Source organism: Diabrotica virgifera, chromosome 8 (genome assembly GCF_917563875.1).
Source record: "Diabrotica virgifera virgifera chromosome 8, PGI_DIABVI_V3a".
NCBI classification, from domain to species: Eukaryota; Metazoa; Arthropoda; class Insecta; order Coleoptera; family Chrysomelidae; genus Diabrotica; species Diabrotica virgifera.
In genome coordinates, this window is record NC_065450.1 from 103,042,394 (window position 1) to 103,063,399 (window position 21,006).

Here is a 21,006-nt window from a genome sequence, read left to right on the forward strand (position 1 = left end):
AACTATTTCATCATAATTAGATTAATTGAAATATAAAAGAAAAAGGTTAACCACAATAAAAGCAGCCAAAATTTAATACCTCGGTAACATCAGGAAAAGTATAAGGAAAACGTGGACCAGGCAGGCCATGGCTGATCAATACACGTACGTAGTTCAGCACAACAACCACGAATATTTTCAGAGCAGCAGTGTGCAGCGGACAGTTTGTCATGATGATCACCAACATTCGAAACGGATAGGCACTACAGGAAGAAGAAGAAGGCTCCATTTCAGATTTTTTTAAATGTCTAGCGCACCTTCTGCTTTGTTTGCTTATTGCTTTTTTATCTATCTATATGTCGGATTTTAATCGTCATCCGGTAGGGATATATTGAGTAGATCTATCTTGCCATATATGAATCTCTCATCCATAGTTTGATCCGACACAACAGCGTCGACACAACAGCGTATTCCAGTCTAATTAACAGATTTATTTAGACTTTTAAACTACTATGTTAGCCTTTTTGTTTTTTGCCAGGATCTCTAAACCATTGACACTAGATCATTTACAATACCTACAAGTGAATGCGATTCGTCCACATGACCGCTTGCCTATATTCGCTGTGTGCAAGTACTTGGAGAGGATACCAGGACCGATCATGCGCGGGTAGCGGATAAATCTTGCAACTTTCTTAACATATTTCTTAAATAATTCATATTGTCAATTGAAAGTGTCAAGTCAAATTGACGTATATTTCATACCTACTGTCATTGAAGAAAATGGGATTTCGCAAATGCTGTGTTATAAATTGTAAAAATTATATGTTGCTCCACAATATTGATATGATATGCAATTGTTAAGGTGAATTTAATTAATTGCATTTTGCTTGTAGTACTGCATTTTAATAATTAATTTTATTTACTGCATACAATGTTTCCTTTTAATAACATAACCTCAATCTTACTTTTTCTTCTTATTATTTTTTTGGGCTATGGCCTTGACAATTATTATCCGGTAACCAGGACTAATATAATTGACCAATATAATTAAAAGTGCTAAAAATGTTGCTGATGCTATGACACTAGGTGTCGCTCTTCCAAACTTACATGGTCCCAATAACCGATATTCCTTTTTCGACTTGTATTGGCGCAATGCTTTTATATTCTCTAGATCTCTGATCGGCCTATGGAGGAGTGGTTCGGCAAGGGATAAGGGCTTTTGGCTTGGTGATGCTCCTCCACAGATCCCTACCGAAGGGAGTTGACGCCTAATAACGGTGTAGGAATGGGATGGCATCTTTGAGTCTTTATCACTTTGTGATTTGTTTATTATGTGGTCACGTAACCGTAGGTACCAATCATTACAAATTTTATGTGTGTTCTATGTAGGAACAACATTCATCTTTGAACTCAAGTGAGTTTCTTTAGTTATATTAAGTTCCTTATAAATTAGGATTCTTCTATGTGGTCTTTTGGTTTTCTGTTTAACTTTTTTGTTTTTAAATATACAGTTGTTCAAACGTTCATTTTTCTTTTTTTTTATTAGTAGTGTCATATTACAACAAAAAGTCTAACGCATATATAATATTAGCATAAAATGTGTTAGCATGAAACATAAAAAGTAGTGCATTTTAAGTAAAAAACAAATTAAATTCGAGCACCAACTAATAGTACTCAAAACTTACCTTTCATACATCCTGCCTCCCACTGTATCCAATCCACCAGAGCTGCCGAAAGTTGGTTTTATCCTATCTTCCCAAGCAGGATCTAGGAATCTATAGGTGTTGCTGTGACCAAACTTCACGAAGCTGCCTTGCTGTAAAATGGTTGTTTGGTGGATGCGTTGTCCATTGACGTAGGTGTGGGCGTCGGCATGGCAGGGTGTCAGTGATGTTAGACCGTCAGCTGCATTTATTGTGATCACACAGTGCCGTGGTTGAATATGGGGCCCGTAGAGTTGGAGACCGATACCGTTAGCAGAACCGACCTGAAAGATACATAAAGATTAGACATACCGAGTAGTTTAAGGCAATCTGCCTTCAATTATTACTACTTGTGACGTGGCATATGTAAGAAGAAATATGTACCATCACTCGTATGATGAACCTGTCAGCATTGCCAAAAAACATTCAAGAAACTTTCCACAGTCTGAATGACAGAAACCTCGAAACAAATACAGGTAAACTATTTTTATTATGTGCATGCATTGTGCATGTATATGTACATAACCGTTTTTTGCCTGTTATTAGAATGGAAAGCATAATACTGTTATTTTTAAATGAGTAATTAAAAAAAAGTGGTGGATCCAGATAGTCATAATATAAAAATTCAATATGGCTCTATGTATAAAAATGTATTAAAATGTATATGAATGTACGTCAGTTGTAACCTCATACAGAGCGTTAGTTTTGGTGGTGGCGGCATAGTGCTACAAAGCGGTATTGCTTTGAAAGGACATACCGAACACGTGGAGGTGATGAGACAGATGCCAACTGATATGTACATTGAAAAAATTTTAGAAGATCATGTTTTGTTATTTGAAAATCATATTGGATATGACATATTACTGCTAATGCACGTCTTTATGCCGTTAGCATAGTGTACTTACCAAGATGAGATTCAATTTAAAAATTATCATCATCATCATACAACCTCTTCTGTCCACTGCTGGACATAGGTCTCTCCCATTCTTCGCCACTCTTCACGGTTCTGTGCTTCTTGTTGCCATTTCTTGGATATTCGTTTAATGTCGTCCATCCAGCGTGTTGGTGGTCGTCCTCTGCTGCGTTTGTCTTCTCTTGGGCGCCAGTCAATTAGTTTTCTGGTCCATCGTGAGTCTTTCAGTCGCGCTATGTGACCTGCCCAATTCCATTTCAGCTTGGCTATACGTTCAACGACATCAGTGATACCTGTTCTTTTCCTTAAGTCTTGGTTCCTTATTTTGTCTTTTTTTGTCACGCCGAGAATCGATCTTTCCATGCGCCTTTGTGCCACTCGCATTTTTAGTGCTGTTGTTTTTGTGAGCGTGAGAGTTTCTGCTCCGTATGTCATAATAGGAAGAACGCATTGGTCAAATGTCTTCCGTTTCATAGCTGTCGGGATGTTGCTCTTAAAGATGTCTCTTAGTGATCCATACGCCGCCCAAGCAAGTGTTATTCGTCGTTGAAATTCGCAGGTCTGATTGTCCTTGCCTATTCTGACTTCATGACCGAGATATATGTACTTTTCTGTCAATTCTACCACTTGATTTTGGATGGTTAGGTGTTCGCTGGGAACTAAATTTGTCATAAATTTGGTCTTACTGATGTTCATTTTTAGACCTATTGTTGAAGACACGTTTTCTAACTCTAGTAGCATTTGTTGTGCGTCACCCAGATCTTCGGTAATAAGTACTATATCGTCGGCAAAACGCAGATGATTGAGCATTTCTCCATCTATCTTTATTCCTCTATTTTCCCACTTTAGCATTTTAAAGGCGTATTCGAGGACCGCTATAAATAATTTAGGTGAGAGAGTGTCGCCCTGTCTCACACCTCGCTTGATATGAATTTCTCTGGTAGTATCATGTAGTTTTACACGCATTGTGGCGTTTTGGTATAATGTTTGCACTAACTTTGTAAACCGGTAATCTATTCTACTATTGTTCAGAGCAGTTATAATGCTGTCTAATTCCACAGTGTCGAAGGCTTTGTGAAAGTCTACGAAGATAAGTACCAGTGGTTTGTTATATTCTATCGACTTTTCTATTAAGGTTTTTACTGTTTGTAGGTGATCGTTCGTTCCGAATTTTGAGCGGAATCCAGCTTGTTCTCGGGGTTGGTAGAAATCTAACTTTTTTTCTAGTCTTGTCGTAATTATTCGGGTAAACATTTTATAGATGTGGTTCAATAAGCTGATTGGTCTATAGTTTTCTAGGTGCGCCTTGTCTCCTTTCTTGTGTAGTAAAATTGTTACTGCATTGTTCCATGTTTCCGGTATGCAACAATCTGTTAGACAAAGGTTAAACAAAATTTTTATTTGGTTGAGAAGGACACGTCCACCCATCTTTATAGCTTCTATTACGACTCCATCTTCTCCTGGCGCTTTGTTGTTTTTCATCCTTTTCATTGCGTCCTGGATTTCGCTTAGTGTGATCTCTGGCATGAGCTCTGAACCCTGGTTGATAACTTTGCGTGATGCAGCGGCTTCTAAATTCTTTTGGTCTTCTCTTTGGCTTGTATATAGTTCTTGATAGAAGTCTTCAACTATGTGTAGTAGTTCTTCTCTATTTGATGTGGGGACTCCTTCTTTGTTCTTTAGTTTGTGTATTTCGCATTTTCCATTGTTTAGCCGCCTTCTCAGGACTTTCAGACTTTTATTCTCTTCTATAGTCCGCTGGACTTTTTCATTCTTAAATTTCCTTAAATCTTTCCTTATAGCTTTTGATACTTCTTTGTTTATTTTTCGCAGTTCTTCTTCGTCAGTGCTTTCGTTTTCTTTGATTTTTCTTCTAGTTTCCATTAGTTGCTTTGTTTCAATGGTTATTTTTTCGTCTTGGCTTCTTTTAGGACAGCATTTTACTTGAGCCTCTCGAATAGCTTCTACGATATTTTCGTTTAGGGCATCTACATTATTCATGCATTCATTTTGTTGTAGGATTTTATTGATATTGCCTTGGTATTCATTTAAATTTGTTGGGTCAATCCATATTGGGTTGGCTTTCTTCCTAATCATTTTGGATCTTTCTGTTATTAAGTCTAATTTTAGTTTGGCTCTTACCATTCTATGATCGCTGCCTGTGGTAAAGCTATTAAGGACTGTGACATCGTTGAATATATATTTTTTGTCACTGATTATGTAGTCTATCTCGTTTCTGGTCTTACCATCTGGGCTTTTCCACGTCCATCTTCTGTGATCTTTTTTAGAGAAGAAACTATTCATCTGGTAAAGATTTTGTTGTAATAGAAATTCTAGTAGTGTTTGGCCACGCTCGTTTCTGCCTTTGGATCCAAATTTACCTAGTGCTGTTTCCTGTTCATCCTGCTTTAGACCGATCTTTGCGTTAAAGTCGCCGCATATAATCGTGTAATGTGTTGGTGTTTCTTTCAGTGCCGTTGAGATGTCATCGTAGAAGTCTTCAATCTCCTCATCCGGATGGTTCGTTGTTGGTGCGTATACCTGAATAATCTTTATTTTATACCTTCGGTTTAGCTTTACGATTAAATAGGCTACTCTTGTGGATATACTTCTTGTAATCACTATGTCATTTGCAAGTCTTTTGTGTATAAAGAATCCAACTCCCCCGACTGATTCGGTTTCACTACCTATACTATAAAATATATGCCCTGATTTTAGTGTTGTCAGGTTTTCTCCATGTCGTCTTACTTCACTGACTCCAATGATATCCCATTTTACTTTTGACATCTCGATTTCCATTTCAGTGACTTTTTCTTCAGATAATAATGTTCTGGCATTGTAGGTACAGATAAAGAGTGTTAGAGGTTTTTTCGTCTTTCGCGTCGTCAGTTTTTTGTCCCCCCCAGAATCCTTGGGACAGACTGATAAATCAGTGTGAGAGTTTCGATTTCTCGCTATACTCACCTGGGGTACATCCGCTTTTGTTTTAAAATCTGACATTTTGTTGGGAGGTATTTGCGAATACCTTTAAAATTAGGTTAAGTAAGGTTAAAAATTATACTGGCCAGCATATAGCCCATATCAGATTTAAATTCGATTATAGCATCTATATGATACTTTAAAACAGCGTATTCGGAAAAGAAATCCTATTCCTATGATACAGGGGGCTAAGGAAAGCAACACAAAAAATTTCATTCCACATGCATATCGACGGCTGAACGCCAAAAGTTACCAAACGCCAATTTGGGCGATATTGAGGGCAAGATCTCACTTGCCATTGTCAAGTCAGGTAGTTCCGCTTCTCGCTGTTGCTTGAAGTAGACTAAATTTTTATTCACGATACCGTAACTTATATAGTTGATCCTGATGTATTTGCTTGACTTGCGCGTCTCTTGGATCTTGTGATTGGTCCAGTATATGTTGGGGGGTCTGGAAGGGTGACACGCGTATATGTCGCTGCTTGATTTATTTTGGTCTTTTTCTTCAGTATCGTTTTCCATGTTGTAGGAATCCGTTGCGCATCATCTCTTTGGTTTAGACCGTTGGGATTTCTTTCGATTTCTATCGATTCTCTGGTTTCTGTTTTCTTTTTATTTCTATGTTAGCTAACATCGTTGTTTGGTTCAGGTTTATTGTATGTCCTGTATTTGCGACATGTTGTGCAAGGGATGACGTGGTTTCTCCCTTTTCGATGGCATTTCGGTGTTCTTCTCGTCTTACATGGATTCTTCGGTTGGTCAATATCGTTAGAAAGTCAAGGAGTATACGAGATTCCGTGTGGGGATTGTGGAAAGTCGTACATTGGACAGACCAACCGAAGAATCCATGTAAGACGAGAAGAACACCGAAATGCCATGGAAAAGGGAGAAACCACGTCATCCCTTGCACAACATGTCGCAAATACAGGACATACAATAAACCTGAACCAAACAACGATGTTAGCTAACATAGAAATAAAAAGAAAACGTGAAATCAGAGAATCGATAGAAATCGAAAGAAATCCCAACGGTCTAAACCAAAGAGATGATGCGCAACGGCTTCCTACAACATGGAAAACGATACTGAAGAAAAAGACCAAAATAAATCAAGCAGCGACATTTACGCGTGTCACCCTTCCAGACCCCCCAACATATACTGGACCAATCACAAGATCCAAGAGACGCGCAGGTCAAGCAAATACATCAGGATCAACTATATAAGTTACGGTATCGTGAATAAAAATTTAGTCTACTTCAAGCAACAGCGAGAAGCGGAACTACCTGACTTGACAATGGCAAGTGAGATCTTGCCGAAACGTCGTCAAAATAATGTAATGTGTTTCGCCCTCTTCAACCTCTCTGGGCTCATCAGTAAAGATGAGAGGTTGAATATCTTTAGACACATTCCAATCAAAAAACAACATTCGAGACCTAGACATAGAAGGTGCGTAAATCTACGGCAATTCCCACAATGACAGTCTCAAGTTTTAATTCCCTAATTACTTAAAGTAAGTAAAATATATGTTTAAAAACATAAGATGTAGATCTTTGAAACACACTCAGTGATCAAAAGATCCAAGGTTAATGGTTTAACGACCACTCGTACGAAATCAAACAGATGAAATAGATAGCCTGAAGTGGTGGATGTGTGAATTGTTCGTAAGGGGATTTTTCCACATTCTCTATTTCATCTGTTTAATTTCGTACGAGTGGTCGTTAAACCATTAACCTTGGATCTTTTGATCACTGAGTGTGTTTCAAAGATCTACATCTTATGTTTTTAAATATATATATATATATATATAACAAGGTTGAAATATTGGGGTAGCAGCAATCTCAAAGAAAACTCTTTATAATAATTCCAAGTTTTCGATAATGTTTATTATCATCTTCAGGAAACTACAAATATAAATATACAGTATTTAACAATTAGTCTAACTAAAATCAATAAAAATTGTTATCTTTGTGCCATCAAAAATCCAAAACACCATAGTTTTCTCTCACTAAACTAGGTGTCTAGGATCCCTAGAAACACAAAAATAACAAAATATTGCTCTGAGAAATGCAGAGCTAATACTCTCACTATAAACACCGCATATCACAGAACAACCTTACTAAAAAATTATTTATATGTTTTGGTACTTACATTATTTGAGGATGTAGAGCCTAGTTGTTAAATACTGACATAACAATGAAATTTTGTCTTGGTAAATAGTAAATAATATAAATTAAAGTAAAAACTATATAAAAACTTATAAAAATCTGAGTATAAAGCGATAAAAGCTAAAATATTTTTTAAAAAATTATGTATGTCTAATTGGCATTTTACAAAATGTCTAACAAAATGTTATGGATGTTTATTCATTTTTCTTTGAATTCATACGGAAACGTCACATTCACTGAACCAATTACAATTTTGTTATAAATTTCTAATAATTTTGAAATAGGAAAAGAGCGAAATGATAATATAAAAGTTTTAATAAATGCAAAATTGTTTCATAGTCCTTGTCTTTTATTATTATGTAGTATACTGAAAAAATCTACAAATTATGTATCAAATTAAAGAAGAATCTGAATTATTAAATTTAAATTGGTTATTTTTGTCTAAAGTGAGCAAATAAGAATAAATTTCACTGAGATGTCTTACATCTGATTTTTTGTTTATCGAATTTTCTTCTTGAAAGATAAAAGCCATTTCCAAAAAAAGTCTTTTTTTATATGAGTTCTCAGAAGCTAATACTTTAGTATGTTGATAATCCATTACATGACCCTCTTTGGAAACATGTTCTGCTAAAGCACAACGTTCAGGATGTAGTCTAGAATCACTTTTATGTGAAATTATTCGAGATGATAAAGTTCTCGAGGTGATACCTATATAGCTCATATTACAACTACGACATGGTATATTATAAATTATTTTAAGTATTTCACCAAAATTTTATGCTCTTCCTAAAATACATAAACCTACACTATCAGTACGTCCTATAGTAGCTTGTATTAATGCTCCTACACAGTTTCTGGCTTCTTTTTTAACTGATATATTGACTAAAGCTTATGACACTAATAATGATTACTACATAAAAGACTCTTTTGAAATTGCTAACAAATTCAACAACTTTAAACTTCCACCTAATTATGTTATTGCAAGCTTGGATGTTGTTTCCCTTTTTAGTAATGTTTACTTAGATGCAGCTCTAAGAGCTATTAATAAAAAATGGTCTTCTATTCGTAATTTCTGTAACATTGAGAAAGACACCTTCTTAAATTTAATTAGCTTTTTATTTAATAACACATATTTTTCTTTTAATAATCAATATTATTCTCAAAAATTTGGTACTCCTATGGGAGCGACAATTTCACCTATTATTGCATGTTATGTGATGGACGATTTGTTGGACGTAGTAATACCAGTACTACCTTTTGACCTTTGTTTTATTAAGAAATATGTTGATGACATAATACTTAGCCTACCTTCCAATGCCTTGGATGAAATCTTGTTCATCTTCAACAGTTATGATCCTTACATTCAATTTACCTTAGAAAGAGAAGATGAAAATGGTACTCTACCTTTCTTAGATACTAAATTTATTCGTAATACTACTACAAACACCTTAATGATTGACTGGTACCAAAAACCAATAAGCTCAGGCAAGTATATGAATTACTGGTCTTACCATAAATTTTCTCAAAAAGTTAATTTAATAAAACAAATGAAATCAAGGGTTTTAAAAATATCAGACAACTCATTTCATAATACAAATCTAAGAATATTATATAATATATTCATTGACAATTCCTATCCAAAAACCCTTATAAAGAAATTACTTTTTAATACATCTGAAATCTCATACACAAATAATAATAATATTAACAACCAAAATTTAAATAATCTTACTAATGTTGCAGAAAACCAGGAACCCATTAACTTTAAATATTTTTCACTCCCTTACATTAAGAACATCACACCAAAGCTAAGCAGAATCTTTAATCAAATTAGTGGCATAAAAATAGCTAATAGTATCACATTATCTATTAACTCAATTTTTACTAGACTGAAAGATAAAACTCCTGCATTGTCTTGTTCAAATGTAGTTTATAATATACCATGTCGTAGTTGTAATATGAGCTATATAGGTATCACCTCGAGAACTTTATCATCTCGAATAATTTCACATAAAAGTGATTCTAGACTACATCCTGAACGTTGTGCTTTAGCAGAACATGTTTCCAAAGAGGGTCATGTAATGGATTATCAACATACTAAAGTATTAGCTTCTGAGAACTCATATAAAAAAAGACTTTTTTTGGAAATGGCTTTTATCTTTCAAGAAGAAAATTCGATAAACAAAAAATCAGATGTAAGACATCTCAGTGAAATTTATTCTTATTTGCTCACTTTAGACAAAAATAACCAATTTAAATTTAATAATTCAGATTCTTCTTTAATTTGATACATAATTTGTAGATTTTTTCAGTATACTACATAATAATAAAAGACAAGGACTATGAAACAATTTTGCATTTATTAAAACTTTTATATTATCATTTCGCTCTTTTCCTATTTCAAAATTATTAGAAATTTATAACAAAATTGTAATTGGTTCAGTGAATGTGACGTTTCCGTATGAATTCAAAGAAAAATGAATAAACATCCATAACATTTTGTTAGACATTTTGTAAAATGCCAATTAGACATACATAATTTTTTAAAAAATATTTTAGCTTTTATCGCTTTATACTCAGATTTTTATAAGTTTTTATATAGTTTTTACTTTAATTTATATTATTTACTATTTACCAAGACAAAATTTCATTGTTATGTCAGTATTTAACAACTAGGCTCTACATCCTCAAATAATGTAAGTACCAAAACATATAAATAATTTTTTAGTAAGGTTGTTCTGTGATATGCGGTGTTTATAGTGAGAGTATTAGCTCTGCATTTCTCAGAGCAATATTTTGTTATTTTTGTGTTTCTGGGGATCCTAGACACCTAGTTTAGTGAGAGAAAACTATGGTGTTTTGGATTTTTGATGGCACAAAGATAACAATTTTTATTGATTTTAGTTAGACTAATTGTTAAATACTGTATATTTATATTTGTAGTTTCCTGAAGATGATAATAAACATTATCGAAAGCTTGGAATTATTATAAAGAGTTTTCTTTGAGATTGCTGCTACCCCAATATTTCAACCTTGTTTCCTAACTGTTCAGCAAAGATTATATACCTGTTATATATATATATATATATATATATATATATATATAAACAAATGAAATAGAGAATGTGGAAAAATCCCCTTACGAATAACTCACACATCCACTATTTCTGGCTGGGAAAAATTTTTCGAATAGAATCAAAGATCCAAACACCAGTTCTTAGAAATGTGTTTCGCCCTCTTCAACCTCCGTGGGCTCATCGGTAAAGATGAGAGGTTGAATATCTTTAGACACATTCCATCAAAAAACAACATCCGAGACATAGACATAATAGGAGCGTAAATCTACGCCCAACCTGAAAATGACAGTCTCAAGTTTTAATTCCCTAATTACTTTAGAGTAAGTAAATATACATATATATATATATATATATATACATATATATATATATATATATATATATATATATATATATATATATATATATATATATTGTTATGATCTACTTTTTATTACTTTTATATCAATTAGTCTTTATTTGATTACTCCAATTAATTATTTAATCAATTATCCAATTGTCACAAATCATACAAAAAAATTAAGAAAAAATCTCAGGGTGCCTTTTTATAATACAAAAAAAATATCTAAATTATCTTATGTTATACTTATCTTCTCTCGTGGTTTCAGTATCTCTTAGTTGGTTCTAATCGGGAAAAAATATTAGGAAAAGGAATTAGATAGAAATATAAAATAAGCATACAGAATTGTCTTTTATTATCAAAATCAATACTCTAAAAATTGATCAAATTAAAACCTGTGGACACAGCTGTCCGAATGAAATTTTTACCACTTAAATTTATTCTAGTTCAAATAACAATTTATCGGTTTGTTCCCGATGACTTTGATAAAACAAGCTAAACAAACAAATTTAGGTATTCGCAAAATTACTTATACTTCCTATTTAAGTTTTGAAATATTGGAATCTTAATTCATAAGCTTTTACTCAAAATTTTAGTTTCCGAACATAAAAATATCTTTCACATAAATTGACTGACCTTTTGCTTTACTCACTCTGACGTCTTCTCTTGACCCAAAACAGCTCTCCCTTGTTGACTATGTTAGGCTACCCATCAAAGCCCTCTCCGTTCTCAAGTTTCAATCTAGCAGCACACCAGCACCAATTCTCCAACAAAAACTACGAGCCAGGCCTCTTTCAAACAGTACTCGATTCAAACAACTCCAAAAATTCTCTACTCTCCTTCTCACAATAATACAGAATCAAAGAGGTATTTCGTCTCAATTTGATCTGTCTCTCGTTCCACTTTTCAGCTCTATCCTCCACTATCAAACAACCACTGGTACTTGCTTTCTAACTATCCAAGAAAACGTTTGCTGCTCTTCAGCGATGCCAATCACATAATAATCCTTTTTTTCTCAAACTGTCTCAACTTTCAAGCTTCTCTTTCCCCATTCCAAATTTCCTTGCCAATCAGAAACATTTATCTCCCCACCTTCCTCTCTTTTCATTCGAAAACAAACAGTCATTCTTTCAAAAATATTCCTACCATCATAATAATTACTTTCGGGGAATTCTACAACATTTACTCGGGGTTAAACAAAAAGAGATTAAAATTCTAAACTTTCTTTTAAACTATTTTTCTAGAAACTAATAATTACCTCTACCTGTAGATTCTACTTTTCCCGGAATAAACAATCTTTTTACATTATAATCCTAAATAAATCTTCTTTTCACTTTACTTATTCACAAGTCTTTAATTCTTCATCGAAAAGCTCATTAAAGGAGAAACCCACTTACATGCAAGCTAACTTCTAATAAATATTTACAAATCAATATACAGGGTGTATCAAATTTATGTGCCCGAGTTATATAAAAAAATATAATTTTTATTCTATCTTTGATTGATAAATTGATACACAATAACATACCCGCCTTGTTTTGAGATAAAATCGTTTTTAATAAGTGTAACGAAAATAATGATTTTCTCTCGACAACAATTTTTTTTCTTGTTATCATGTTATCCTAACCTAATTCTCTTATCCTACCTTAAATTTTATGCATTTGTCCTTATTCATGGGATTTGTATACATCATGGATATTGTAAACTCCTCGTATCTTTTCTGATTCCACATGCCTCAGAAGATAACTGTTTATTCCATTTTCATTGTGCACGATGTATGGACCCTCGAAAATAGGTATTAGTTTGGCGCAAACGTCCCCAGTGAGATTTGATACTCGTAATGCCCTTACAAGCACCTTTTCTCGCTTCTGAAAAGTCACTGGTCGTCGTCTCCTATTATGATTTTGTCTTTGGAGATATTTCTCATTACTGCGCTGCAGCCTCCTCTGCACAGTTTCCAAAACTCGTTGGTATTCCCTCTGCTCAGGTTCTTCCCATGGCCGTACTGGCATAACACCCTTCATGATATATTCCGGAGTCTCTTTTGTCACCGTACTTGGAATGGTGTTTAAGTAGTTTTCTATTTCTGCCACTTTCCTATCCCATCGTCGATGTTGTCCATTTGCAGCAATGCGAAGGAATTTCGTAGTCTCCTGTATAAAATGCTCTGAAGGATTACTTTGAGGATGTCGGATACTGACAAAATTTGTCCCTATTCCCCTGTCTTGAAGCTGTCCCTTAAAACGCTCACTCCGGAAATACGTCGCGTTGTCTAAGAGAATTCTTCTTGGTGTTCCTACGGTGGCTATAAAATTGTCAATCTTTCTCATTATTTCTTCCCCCTTTGTCGTACGAGAACTGTATAACTTTACGTATTTTTAAAATATATCGACCATCACCAAAATATGTTTGTTCCTTTGCGTGGTCATTATCAGATCACTTAACATATCTATTGCTACAAAATCCAATTTTTGACGGGATACAATATTTTTAGCAATATTTTCATTTCTGAAATTTCTGCTTTTATATTGACATATTTCGCATTTTTGTGCCACTTCTTTGGCAATCCGGTAATCTTTTCGGCAGATATAGTTTTCTCGAAAAACCAGCCAAACCTTCCTGCTACCGATATGCCCATTGTCATCGTGTAATTTTTGTATGATTCTCTCTGCCAATGTCTGTGTTACCAAATATAGTTCCTTTCCATCGATTCTTTTGAAGAAAATAACTAAGTTAATTTTTCAGCTACAGTGTCCATTAAAAAACATTTTAAAGGTAATTTCAAAAGTTAGAAGACTAGGTGCATTAAAACGCTTTTGTTTTTAAATAGTAAAGGGACAAAGCATCTACTAATTACACGATTACAGGTGTGTCGGCGCTTTATCTCAAAGTTAAACTGGCTATATCTCATTATTTTTCGAGCAACAACAAAAATAAAAAATCAAAAACATAGCTCATTTTGAAAATATTTTCAAGACCTTTAAACAGTATTCTATGAGTTTGTATCGAAAAAGATTTCCGTTTTCGAGTAAACGTAGTAGGTACTCCAAAAATAAAAAGTTATCTTCAAACAATTATAAATCGAAAATGAATAACCATTTTCAACTTCGTTGCAAAACGAAAATACAGCCGAACCATATTCCAGTCCAATCAGAGAGTGCTGCAAGCACCTCTACCGGTTTCGAAACTTATTAGTCTCTCCTCAGGAGGCACATATGCTGCTCTCCCTGATCCAACCAAAACAAACCCCAGCGTGCAGTCCCGAATTGCAACGAACGAAATGGCATAGATGCCCTAGCGGCAACTGCTAGCAAAAGACTAAGTTTTCACTCTAATGGCATATAACATATCCCACCAGAATGAAAACAATGGGAACCTTCTCTGGTTACACCTCCGAGGCTTCTACAATTTGCAAGCCATACGGATGCTGAGACTAAGGAAGATGAGGGAATTCTACAATTTACAATTCACGTCACATCTGCTCAGCGCGGTAAAGTTCCAACGAGACTGGTTCCCTTCATACTCCACACAGAGTAAATGTAAATCAAAAATGAATAACCATTTTCAACTTCGTTGCAAAACGAAAATACAGCCGAACCATATTCCAGTCCAATCAGAGAGTGCTGCAAGCACCTCTACCGGTTTCGAAACTTATTAGTCTCTCATCAGGAGGCACATATGCTGCTCTCCCTGATCCAACCAAAACAAACCCCAGCGTGCAGTCCCGAATTGCAACGAACGAAATGGCATAGATGCCCTAGCGGCAACTGCTAGCAAAAGACTAAGTTTTCACTCTAATGGCATATAACATATCCCACCAGAATGAAAACAATGGGAACCTTCTCTGGTTACACCTCCGAGGCTTCTACAATTTGCAAGCCATACGGATGCTGAGACTAAGGAAGATGAGGGAATTCTACAATTTACAATTCACGTCACATCTGCTCAGCGCGGTAAAGTTCCAACGAGACTGGTTCCCTTCATACTCCACACAGAGTAAATGTAAATCAAAAATGAATAACCATTTTCAACTTCGTTGCAAAACGAAAATACAGCCGAACCATATTCCAGTCCAATCAGAGAGTGCTGCAAGCACCTCTACCGGTTTCGAAACTTATTAGTCTCTCATCAGGAGGCACATATGCTGCTCTCTCTGATCTCACCAAAACAAACCCCAGCGTGCAGTCACGGATTGCAACAAACGAAATGGCAGGGATGCCCTAGCGGCAACTGCTATCAAAAGACTAAGTTTTCACGTCTTCATCTATGCCATTTCGTTCGTTGCAATTCGGGACTGCACGCTGGGGTTTGTTTTGGTTGGATCAGGGAGAGCAGCATATGTGCCTCCTGATGAGAGACTAATAAGTTTCGAAACCGGTAGAGGTGCTTGCAGCACTCTCTGATTGGACTGGAATATGGTTCGGCTGTATTTTCGTTTTGCAACGAAGTTGAAAATGGTTATTCATTTTTGATTTACATTTACTCTGTGTGGAGTATGAAGGGAACCAGTCTCGTTGGAACTTTACCGCGCTGAGCAGATGTGACGTGAATTGTAAATTGTAGAATTCCCTCATCTTCCTTAGTCTCAGCATCCGTATGGCTTGCAAATTGTAGAAGCCTCGGAGGTGTAACCAGAGAAGGTTCCCATTGTTTTCATTCTGGTGGGATATGTTATATGCCATTAGAGTGAAAACTTAGTCTTTTGCTAGCAGTTGCCGCTAGGGCATCTATGCCATTTCGTTCGTTGCAATTCGGGACTGCACGCTGGGGTTTGTTTTGGTTGGATCAGGGAGAGCAGCATATGTGCCTCCTGATGAGAGACTAATAAGTTTCGAAACCGGTAGAGGTGCTTGCAGCACTCTCTGATTGGACTGGAATATGGTTCGGCTGTATTTTCGTTTTGCAACGAAGTTGAAAATGGTTATTCATTTTTGATTTACATTTACTCTGTGTGGAGTATGAAGGGAACCAGTCTCGTTGGAACTTTACCGCGCTGAGCAGATGTGACGTGAATTGTAAATTGTAGAATTCCCTCATCTTCCTTAGTCTCAGCATCCGTATGGCTTGCAAATTGTAGAAGCCTCGGAGGTGTAACCAGAGAAGGTTCCCATTGTTTTCATTCTGGTGGGATATGTTATATGCCATTAGAGTGAAAACTTAGTCTTTTGCTAGCAGTTGCCGCTAGGGCATCTATGCCATTTCGTTCGTTGCAATTCGGGACTGCACGCTGGGGTTTGTTTTGGTTGGATCAGGGAGAGCAGCATATGTGCCTCCTGATGAGAGACTAATAAGTTTCGAAACCGGTAGAGGTGCTTGCAGCACTCTCTGATTGGACTGGAATATGGTTCGGCTGTATTTTCGTTTTGCAACGAAGTTGAAAATGGTTATTCATTTTTGATTTACATTTACTCTGTGTGGAGTATGAAGGGAACCAGTCTCGTTGGAACTTTACCGCGCTGAGCAGATGTGACGTGAATTGTAAATTGTAGAATTCCCTCATCTTCCTTAGTCTCAGCATCCGTATGGCTTGCAAATTGTAGAAGCCTCGGAGGTGTAACCAGAGAAGGTTCCCATTGTTTTCATTCTGGTGGGATATGTTATATGCCATTAGAGTGAAAACTTAGTCTTTTGCTAGCAGTTGCCGCTAGGGCATCTATGCCATTTCGTTCGTTGCAATTCGGGACTGCACGCTGGGGTTTGTTTTGGTTGGATCAGGGAGAGCAGCATATGTGCCTCCTGATGAGAGACTAATAAGTTTCGAAACCGGTAGAGGTGCTTGCAGCACTCTCTGATTGGACTGGAATATGGTTCGGCTGTATTTTCGTTTTGCAACGAAGTTGAAAATGGTTATTCATTTTTGATTTACATTTACTCTGTGTGGAGTATGAAGGGAACCAGTCTCGTTGGAACTTTACCGCGCTGAGCAGATGTGACGTGAATTGTAAATTGTAGAATTCCCTCATCTTCCTTAGTCTCAGCATCCGTATGGCTTGCAAATTGTAGAAGCCTCGGAGGTGTAACCAGAGAAGGTTCCCATTGTTTTCATTCTGGTGGGATATGTTATATGCCATTAGAGTGAAAACTTAGTCTTTTAATTATAAATCGCTTAATATTGTACTTACACAACTATAACCTCTTTGTTTTTTAAGAGCTTTATTTTTGTCCATTACACATTTTTCAATAAAACGCTTTGTTTTTGGGTTATTCGAAAAAACTATTGGAAATCATATTTTTCTGCGAATAACTCAAAAAGTGTTGATGTAGCGAAAAAAATTTATATAACGTTTTTTGTTTAAAATTTGATTCTATATCAATCCTTGGGTTTATTTTGACTGTAAAAATTTCAACCCTTAAGATGGGGTACTAAACAACTCAGGGTAGAAGCAAACATGGACACCCCATAACTCATGTTTGTTGAGTAATTTCCTACCAATAGGGGTCGACAAGACAAGAATTCTTGTCTTGACAACAACTTCTTGTCTTGTCTTGAGAAAAATCAAGAAATTTTAAAAAATCTTGTCTTGACGTTTACTTGACATCTTATATTATCTTGTCTTGACTCAAGAAATTACAAGATCTTAAAATTTCTTGATTACCCGGTCCGGTGATTCTCCGGCGACCTTTTTGTTGCGTTGCGTGCTAACACGGCCTCCAATGCTACTGGGGGGAGTCCCCGATCTGCATTTGTTTCCTTGACGAACGCCAAATTTGATTTGTAGTTGCATGCTTAAAATAATAAGCATTTTGTATGTTTCGCACATATTCTAAACTTAGCTGTCCAGGATTTCATAAAAATGGTTGAACCAAATCATAACAGTGTCGACATCGAAAAGAATTTTGATTATTTGGAGGATAAGATCGAAGTAGTATAAATGATACTGCTTTGGATTTCAACTCTCCTGTAAGTCAAATTAAACATCTCAAAAAATATCAAAAACTCAGGGCAAATGCAACTTAAACTTAAGTGCTTGCGAGGCCATAAATTGTAAGATGACTAAATGACTATGCCAAAATTAAATGTGCCTACAAAGTGGAATTCAACTTTCGAGATGCCAACATTGTGTTTAAGTGTAAAAAATGTTTTAACTATATTTTGCGACATCAAAAATCTAAATATGTAATTGCAAAATACAAAATAATTGTATTATATGAAGAATGGGTTCTGATCAGTAAATTTTGTCAGTATCTGAGAAGCTTTAAAACACTTTCTTCAATACTCGAAGGGGAAAAATATTGCACACTCCCATTGGTGGTAATTGGAGTAAACCTACTTTTAGATAAACTGGAAATATTGAGCTCATGAACTTGATAATAAAATTGATAGAGACGTTACTGCATTCAAGCTGCGAGAGATAAAATACTGAAAAACTATAATAAAACTAATTGTATGTTATACTGTGTATGTAATAGTTCTTATTTTGGGTCCTCGGCACAAAGTAGAGGCATTTTCCTCTTCATCTTGGGGAAAGCTTCTACAATCAGAGGCAGTACAAAAATTTGAAGAAATAATTAAAGCTAACTACTGTAATAAATCCATGAATGATTTACAGAATCCAATACCAGAGCCAGTACTTAGTCTGAAAAAAGAAGATAACAAACTTGATTTAGATATTATTTAGAAAGCTGATAATGATAACTTACAATCTTTGAAGTATGAAATTGAAAAATACATAAATGGGCCTATTAGGCCAGAAGATTCTAAGAATATACTTGATTGGTGGAGAAGACTCGAAAATATCTATCCGTCATTACCGAAAATGGCCAAGGATTTTCTGGAAACGCCAGCAACATCTGTACCTGCGGATAGACTATTTTCCAGCGCAGCTTTAACAAGAACAAAGCCAAGAAATCGGCTGGGCATTGACTCCATGAGAAGTGTTATCTGCCTTAATTCATGGTTTATCAATTCCGATTTCAAAAAGGTGCTAAATTTGTTATTTAAAATAAAATCTAGTTTGCAATGTTATTTACAACATGATTAGGTAAGTATCATTAATTATTATTTTCAATATACATGTTTGTAAATCGATTTTCCTCGGACACAGAGGAAAACGAACAGGGAAGTACTGCGAGAAATGGGTAAAGAATGCGAAATAATAAACACAATAAAAATAAGAAAGTTACAATATCTGGGACACGTAATGAGGGGACCGCGATATGAAATGCTAAGACTGATAATACAGGGAAAGATAAGAGGCGGAAGGAGTATAGGAAGGAGAGTGTCATGGTTAAAGAGTAAAGATAGTGATGATGATATCCAACCACCGATTAGGAGACGGCACTTGAAGAAGAAGAAGAAATCGATTTAGCAAAAAAAAGTGTTCAATAAATTAAAATACGTTATGTTATGTCAAAATAATGTTATCTTTTTCACAAATAAATACGTTTTAGAGTTTTCATTATTAGTCAAGATATTTCAAGATTTCTTGTTTTCGTGACAAGAAATCTTGGTATTGACATAAAATTTCTTGTCTTGTCTTGAAATCTAAAATTACTTCTTGTCTTGATCTTGTCTTGAAATCAAGACAAGATCGAGACAAGATCTTGAAGTTTTCAAGAAGTTGGCGACCCCTACCTACCAATTGTAAGTAATTCAGAAAAATCGGTTCAGTTAGAATAGAATACCTAGAAATATGCTTTATTGTCATTGAAAATTTTACAATTTTATGGACAAAGCTTACAAAGAGTCAGAGAAAACAAATAACGAATACAATTTACTGTAATTACATACATCGTCAGTATTATAAAATAAAAGATAATGAAATGTAACAAAAACAACCCATCATAAAATTTAAATAAATTGCAAATTGCATATTCCACCTTAGGAACTAATAAGTTTAAGTTTCTGCATAATATGACACCCAAATATAGATCAAAATATTACTTGTACATAAGGATACAGTAATTTCTTAGTTATTCATTAAGAAACTCTTCTAGTGAATAATTTGGTCTTTCAGATAGATAGGCTTTTGTCATTTTACGGAACTTGGGGAAAGTTGTTAAATATTTTATATTGTAAAGGGAGATGATGGTTGTATAGTTTTTTGCAGAATATAATACAGTGCAAAGTCCATAAAGTAACGCATAAATTCATTATTTCGTAAACCGGCGACTTTAAGGAAAAATCTCAAAACAGGTCGATTTTTATTTTTAAATTACGATTTTTTTTGCATATATATCATATTAGTGACGTCATCCATCTGGGGGTAATGACGTAATCGATGATTTTTTTGAATGAGGATAGGGGTGATGTGATAGCTCATTTAAAAGGGAATTTAATTATCTATTCACTAATATAAACATTAACATAATTATTTATACTGGGTGTCCAAAAAAAAATTTTTTTATTAAATTAATTGGCACAAAAAGATGAATGTATGTAATTTGTTTAATTCTAAATACATTTTACTGCTGTTAGAAAACATAAAAATGTTTTATTTAAAAAATAAACAATGATTTTCGCTTAAACGTAATGTTCAAATTTCCAAGAGGCAGGTGGGTGGCAGCAACATTGAATTTAAGCGAAAAGCAATATGTATTTGTCAAATAAACATGTTTTTTCTTGTTTTCTGACAACAGTAAAACGAATTTTAAATTAAATAAGTTACGTACATTCTTCTTTGTGTCTCAGTTAATTTAATTTAAAAAATTGTTTTTGAGCACCCTGTATAAATAATTATGTTAATGTTTATATTGGTGAATAGAGAATTGAATACCCTTTCTAATAAGCTATCACATGACCCCTATTCTCATTTAAAAAATCATCGATTACGTCATCCAGCCCAAATGGATGACGTCACTAGTATGATATATATGCCAAAAAATTGTATTTAAAAATAAAAATCGACCTGTT

At 34.8% G+C, this 21,006-nt stretch overlaps 1 protein-coding gene across 6 annotated transcripts in view; it reads right to left on the reverse strand.

Annotated features, from left to right (window-relative positions):
- The window catches only part of LOC114341142 (afadin), a 1,043,753-nt gene that overhangs the window by 101,517 nt on the left and 921,230 nt on the right, over nucleotides 1-21,006 (reverse strand). For all 6 annotated transcript variants that reach the window (XM_050658899.1, XM_050658898.1, XM_050658902.1 and 3 more), the window contains one exon: nucleotides 1,665-1,966. In XM_050658899.1, coding sequence (XP_050514856.1) covers nucleotides 1,665-1,966 — 302 coding nt within the window. The remainder of the gene's footprint in view (nucleotides 1-1,664; nucleotides 1,967-21,006) is intronic.